The sequence below is a fragment of the Haematobia irritans genome, chromosome 1 (genome assembly GCF_050003625.1).
Source record: "Haematobia irritans isolate KBUSLIRL chromosome 1, ASM5000362v1, whole genome shotgun sequence".
Lineage (NCBI taxonomy): Eukaryota > Metazoa > Arthropoda > Insecta > Diptera > Muscidae > Haematobia > Haematobia irritans.
Genome location: NC_134397.1, coordinates 135357475 through 135364605, shown reverse-complemented (window position 1 = coordinate 135364605; position 7131 = coordinate 135357475). Strand labels below are relative to the sequence as shown.

General features: G+C 41.3%; 1 protein-coding gene across 1 annotated transcript; it reads right to left on the bottom strand.

Moving 5' to 3' along the window:
- Positions 1-2718: 2718 nt before the first annotated feature.
- LOC142221867 (uncharacterized) lies at positions 2719-7028 on the bottom strand. Its single transcript, XM_075291718.1, has 3 exons — positions 3913-7028; positions 3646-3841; positions 2719-3409 (listed from the first exon to the last, which is right to left on the bottom strand). Coding segments are annotated over exons 1-3 (519 nt in total). The 5' UTR covers positions 3915-7028; the 3' UTR covers positions 2719-3088.
- Positions 7029-7131: the final 103 nt, after the last annotated feature.

The following is a 7131-nucleotide window of genomic DNA, read 5'->3' as shown; positions in this document are numbered from 1 at the left end:
TTTTGTCATACAAATGTTATTAATTTTCAACAACAATAACAACAACGATTTTACAAATACGCATTTGTTTTGTTGTTTCGTATACAAAAAACGAAAAATAAAGAATAAAATTTCAAAAAGAATATAAAGGAGTGGTCATATGAACTTGGCATGTACTACAAAGTTGTTCATAATTTTGTAGGCTACATTTCCTCTCGAATTTTTGGCAAAATTTTCAACATTTCAGAAGTTGTAGTCGAAAAACCGAAAAAAATCGGTGATAAAAGGGTTTTTTTTTTTATGGACATTTTTGCGATTTGGAACATGAAGATGAATATTTTCCGACTTAACATTTTTGTTGGCCGAGTCAAGAGCTACAACTTTGCTTAATACCTCAAAAATGAAATCACAGCATTTTTTGAGCTATGGCCATACGAAAATTGCAAAAAAGTGCTCAAAATCGAATTTGAAGAGAAAACTTTATAGGCTCATAAAAGACGAACGGCAACCAATCTGGCAAAATCCAGAAATTAGTTTTCTCCTCTCACCGAATACTTTCGACTGGTGCAATATGAAAAAAACGAGTTATAAGAAACTGAATTAAAAGAACTGTCTGTGTAATTAAAATAAAGAACAACTTAGAGAGAAAATTTTTGGAAATACTTTTAAAGTTGTGCTTCCATTCCCTTCCCATTAAAACATCCATTTCCGGTTATAAAAAATCAAAGCAGAAATTCTAAGACGTCTAGATGTCTGTTGTAAGCAATAATAATTCAATAATAGGCTTGTTTTCGTTTACCCAAGCCGTGATGGACTCTGAATTCTGAATATGTATTCAGATGGATCTAAAATGAACCAAAAAACTGGTAGCAGCAGTGAACTAGGGATACGGGAGACGTTAGGTATACCGGTATATACCGGCGCTTTTTTGAAAATAAAACACTAATTATTAATGGGACGACACTAATTATTAATTATTAACACTAATTATTAATTACTCTGTTATCGATTTGGCCCTTTTAGGGCTTATAGATTATGAATAAATATTGAATTGAATTGAATTGAAAGTAAAAACGTTTTATTCAAAATATTGGCCATTGTTTTCTACACATTTTGACCACCTTTCTGGCAATTTGGGAATACCACTCGAATAAAATTGTTCGTCTTTTAAATGCTCATCAGTATAGGAGAAGTCGACAAGAGTGCATGCCTTGAATCCAGACCAGGGGGCTAATCACGGCATTCGATATCGAGTTCATAATCGTATCGAAAAAATTGCCGATACGATTATAAGTTTGGATCACGGCATTCGATCGAAATTTGATGCAATGTGTCTAGCATTGCCAACAGTAAAAAACGAAACAGAACAAAACGAAATAACAAAATTAAGTCAGCGGCACAAAGTAAAATATACAAAACTCATATATTTGATTAATGCAATATATAAAGTAAATTGTTTTGCATTATTTCGTATGGATCCAAACCTCTTTTTATATTCCTCATCTTCCGACTCGGAGGATGGGATTAATATAAAATTAATACGGCGACAAATAAGGGATAAGAGTAACCCGTTGTCTTTGTCTGATTTCGAGTAAGTGCATGGGTATGAAATGGTGTCCATTGTTAGAAAAAGCCAACTTTTTGCAGGTTCAAAAGACGATTTCGGCTAACGAAGGAAGCGTTCAATTATATACTTGGAGAAATACATTTTTCTGGCGACATGTCAACGTCAGTTCCTTCGATATTGCAATTGGCTACCGTTTTAAACCTCTTGGCCAGTGGAAGCTTTCAACATAATGTGGGCAACGACTACCTTGTTGGAATTGCACAGAGTACACTATGTAAAATCTTAAAAAATATTACCCGTGAAATGCAAAGGAAGTTATGCCCAAAACATATAAAGTTTTCTCCAGAATCTTCCACAGAATGCATGGAGTCGTTTATGAACAAATATTCGATACCGGGAGGTAATTGTTTAGCACTCTTGGATCCAATTATTTGTTAGTGAATGGAAGAAGCTTCTTTCGGTGTATTAATGTATTTGTTCTAGTAATAGGATGTGTCGATGGTACACACTTTGGGTTGCAGCGGCCATCTGTGAACGAGCACACCTTTTTTAACAGAAAAGGATTTCACAGCTTGAATTCAATGGTGGTAAAACTACATTCACTCACATACCGACATCCATTAAAAAGCTATATTATTTTCAACAGATTTGTGACCATAAATACCAAATTTTGGCAATAAATTCCAAGTATGGCGGTGCAGCACATGATTCATTTGTTTGGAGTCACTCGGAAGAAAGGCATTGCCTTCAAGAACTTTATTCCCAGGGCTTTAAAAACGTTTGGTTACTTGGAGATGCTGGATATCCTCTAGAGCCATGGTGCATTGTTCCATACAGAAACGCAATTGAGGGTTCCGATGAAGCCTATTTCAATGACATACATTCCAAAGCAAGGTGCATTGTAGAGAGAACAATAGGTATTCTGAAGGCGCGATGGAAAATTCTTTGTCATGACAAGAGAAGTCGATATGCTCCACAGAAAATGGCACTTTTTGGAAATGTTTGTGCAGCACTTCACAACATTTGTATATTATTTAAAGTAGATTCATATGTTCAACAATTTCCGATAGAACCCACATTTGATTTTACAAACTATGATGGGGAAACACACCTAATAAGAATAGGCGAAAAAATTCGTGACCAAATTAGAATTTCATTAGTAAACAATTAATGTTTGTATTTAAAATACTTGTATTTGTTTTATTCTAGTTTAGAATTAAATAAATTTAAAATTACATATGATTTTTAAATTGAATTCATAAGTCTTTCAGTTTCAATTTAATTGAAATAAAAATAATTTAGGTATCAAAAATTTAGTTTATGCTAATCGCAAGTTCTCTAATTCCAGAGTTTTAATTTCAAGATCTATTTTCTTGGTAGCCATCTTCGATTTAAATTCGGCTTCTTTGAAGTGTAATGACTTTTGCTTCAATAGTAACATTCTATCCAATATGTTATTGTTCTCCTCCATTACTTGTACGTGCCTTTCCTTCAATTGTATTAATTTGTCCATTTTTGAGCATATCTCAATTTGCCAATCCTTTATTTGGTCCATGTTAATTTTAGAAGTGTTAATTTGTTTTCTGCTTTAGGGACACGTCTTTTTGGCGTTTCGAAAGTGTCTTCATGGTCAGAAACAACGAAAGATGATTCTGCGTTATCTATACCTTGAAGACCACTGCTGCCAAAACTCTCTACTGACACCAAACCTTCTACCGCTGCTGTTAGTCCAGCCGCTTCTGAAATTTGCTCATCTGCCGCAGATAACTTTTTCTCCTCATATGGACCACCTCCTGTTCTTTTTAGAGAAGCCTTGTTAAAGGAAAGCTTCTTCTTCACACTATGTTTTTGGTCAGTATAAACCTAAAGTACAGGTACACATTTTAGCCATTATCATTTCTAATAATCCTCGGTCGAGTTTTGTGCCAAATTCAAATCCATTTTGATTTTCGGATGCTTAGATATATTTCCTTGTGTTTTATTAATATGGCACAAAACTTGATCAAGGTGAATTAGGTCGATTGCAGGATTACGGTGGAGTACAACGGGAATCCAAGATCTATCGTCGGTGGCCGTTAGTATACTTTTCTTATATTTACCTTCTTCCAAGCTACACTATTCTTACAAGGTGGTCCAGAAGCGTTAAGTTTTGTGGTTAGTTGGTCCCACAACTTCTTGGAAGTTGCTCTTGCCTGTGCACAATTTCTAATGTGGTTTTTTGCCAAGCTAGGATGCTCGCTCATGAACTCGGCAAGAATCAATTTTTGTTTGCCGTTTATTCGAGTTATATTAGTCCTAAATATTCAAAATATATTCATTATATGTACATTTATGATAAATTAACAAAAATTTGGTATAAAATTTACATTTTTACTCCTCCGGTATACGAAAACGATGTAAACGAAAAATAAAAAAATGCTTTACGATTGCAATTTACCAATCGAAAAAATTATCGATCACTAAAACTCGATATCGACTCCCGTGATCAGAAAATTTTAGATTTCGATCAAAAGTTCTCGATATCGAATGCCGTGATTAGCCCCCAGTTCCGGAGTGGCGTCGGCATGTCGCCCGGGCTATGGCAAAGCAGGTAGCGGTTTCGTATCAGGACCACTCGTTTATATTGCTTATCGGGCAGTCGTAGACGTACAGCAGAACGTAGGTACGGCTTCAAATCCCTCTAAATTTCATCCGGCAGCGGCTCATAGCTTTCAAATGGCACCAGCGGCAGCTCCACCTCATCCCTAGACGGTACGACGATGACACTAGCCATACGTCTAGGGACGGTCTTCTATGTCTCACGTGTGGCAACCGGACGAGCGTTATCTCTGGCCCGGGGTGACTCCTCATCAGCATCGGACATGTCGACAAGGGTGAATTCCTTGAATCCAGAACAGTTCCGGAGCGGCGTCGGTATGTCGTCCGGGTTGTGGCAAAGGGAAGCGACGGGTGACGGCATAGCAGGAGCCGAACTGAGTCGTCTAATGGGTCGGTATGTCGTCTCGGATGTGGCTTCTGGTTCGCTATCGAAGGATAGCACAATGACCTCTACAAGTTTATCCTCTTTTGGTGGACGCGCAGAGGGTTCCTTTGTTGGAACAGGACCCTTTATCCTCTGGAGCAGTACCTGACATCGGAGGATCTTGCTCTCTACCTCGTTCTCCTGCCAACGGTGCTTGTAAAAGGCCTTCCCGCCGGCCTCGGTCACCTGCTTTGTTGTTGGTGCCACCAGTCCCCTTGCCACTACTGCTTGTCTTCATGTTGAATCTGCGGGAAGATATAATTTTAGCATTAGCATATATATAATTGAGTTTCCTTTCTTCCGATTGGAAAGATTTCATTTCCCCTAATTGAACAGTTCGACGATCACCCCGGGCCTGTCCACGTAAGTTTAAATGACTAGAGACGGAAAGCTAAGAACTTCGTATAGCCCGTCGAATTTAGGTGCTAGCATAGCAGCAAAATTGTCCATGGCCTTGGAAAGCGGACTTTGCCGAACCAGCACGAGGTCCCCGACGGCCAGTTTCCAGTATCGCAAGTTATAATGTCGCCTCTGATCTTCACCGATGTCTTGTAGACATGTCGCCCGGGCTATGGCAAAGCAGGTAGCGGTTTCCTACCAGGACCACTCGGTTATACTGCTTACCGGGCATTCGTAGACGTACGGCAGAACGCAAACCGCTGCTAATTTCATCCGGCAGCGGCTCATAGCTTTAAAACGGATCCAGCGGCAGCTCCACCTCATCCCTAGACGGTACGACGATGACACTAGCAATACGTCTAGGGACGGTCTTCTCTGTCTCACGGGTGGCAACCAGACTCTGGCCCGGGGTGACTGCTCATCAGTATCGGACAGGTCGACAAGGTTGAATGCCTTGAATCCAGACCAGTTCCGTCCAGGCTATGGCAAGGTGAAACGACAGGTGACGTAGCAGGGGCTGAACTGGGTCGTCTAATGGGTGGGTATGTCGACTCGGGTGTGGCTTCTGGTTCGTTATCGGAGGATAGCACAATGACCTCTACAGGTTTATCCTCTTTTGATGGACGCGTAGCGGGTTCCTGTGGTGGAACAGGGCCCTTTATCCTTTGGAGCAATACCAGAGAGCGGCGGATCTTGCTATCTACGTCGTTCTCCTGCCAACGGTACTTGTAAAAGGCCTTCGTCGTCACGACCTTCACGCCGGCCACCACCCGGCCTCAGTCACCTCTTCCGGCTTTATTGTTTGTGCCGCCAGTTCCCTTGCAACTACTAGTTGTCTTCATGTTGAATCTGCGGGAAGATATAACTTTAGCATTAGCATGTATATAATTGAGTTGAGGGAGTGCATTAGGTATCCGTGGCTCCCGACACTGAATAAGATAGGCTGGACTGAATCCGGTAGACTCCGAAACACTAGTATTCATGGCCAGACTAATATCGGGTAGATATTCATCCTACTTGGAATGCTGATTTCGAGATATCTGGGTGATCATAGTCTTTATTGTTCGCGGTTCGCCAGCTCAGTTGGGCTCTCCTGTGGGCAATATAGAGCTGTGAACTGTTGTCGTACGCCCACGTCCTCCAAATACTTTGTAAGCACGCGGCTCTGATCTGGTTACCATTGTACGTGTCAGACACCTTCGGTGCCCCGAATCGCGATAGAATCCTCTTCCTGAATGCCTTGACAACCACTTCTCCGGTTGTCTTACGAAGCGGTACCGTCTCGACGCACTTCGAGAACCTGTCGATAAACACCAGTAGCATTGTATTTCCGTGTTTGGTTCGAGGCAAGGGTACCACAAAGTCGGCACACACAGTGGCTCACGGTTCCTCGGGAACGGTGATTAACATTTCCCCCGCTGGGACCGACTGGCTGGGTTTATATTGTTGGCACGATTGACAGGTTCGGACAAACTTCGAAACATCTCGTATCATGCTGGGCCAATATTAACGCGCGCTACCCCGAGTTGTTGTCTTACGCACACCCAAATGACCTGCAGCCAACACTCTTTCTCGTAACTGAACCGGGACGCAGAGTTTCCATGGCGTGTAATCTTGGATATGCCGGAAAAGTTGATTACTAATTTCGCGTAGTCTGTATATTTTATAGGCTAGCGGCGCACATTCCGCAACTATGTTCTGAGCCCCTTTTGGTAGGTGATTGTGAAAGAGTATTGCTGGAGCTTCAGAAACAATCGACCAGATGGGTTATCTATGGAGTGTAACCATTTAAGTGCTAGGTGATCGGTAATTACCTGGAATTGGTATCCATCTAAATAGGGTCGCATTTTCCGAACGCCCCATAGAATGGCCAGGCATTCTTTTCGGTTGACGAATAATTCTTTTCTGACCCGTACAGTGTCCGACTTGCGTAGTCGATTACTCGTTCGCCTTCTTCAAAGTTTTGCGTCAAAACCGCACCCAGGCCGTAATCGCTTGAGTCGGTCGGCATAATAAACATTCGGTTGAAGTCAGGACACGCCAAAATCGGCGCATGGGTCAATCGGACCCTCATCAACTCGAAGACGGTTTGTGGATCCTCTGTCCAGTGGAAGTGGCATTTTTGAAAAAGCTTGCCCTTTTTCAATAATGCGGTCAATGGATG

Bases quoted from the DNA above. Each gene is read 5' to 3' on its own strand.
- LOC142221867 (XM_075291718.1), bottom strand. The intron at 3,410-3,645 runs GTAAATATAAGA...CCTGTACTTTAG, and splicing joins ATAGTGTAGCTTGGAAGAAG to GTTTATACTGACCAAAAACA.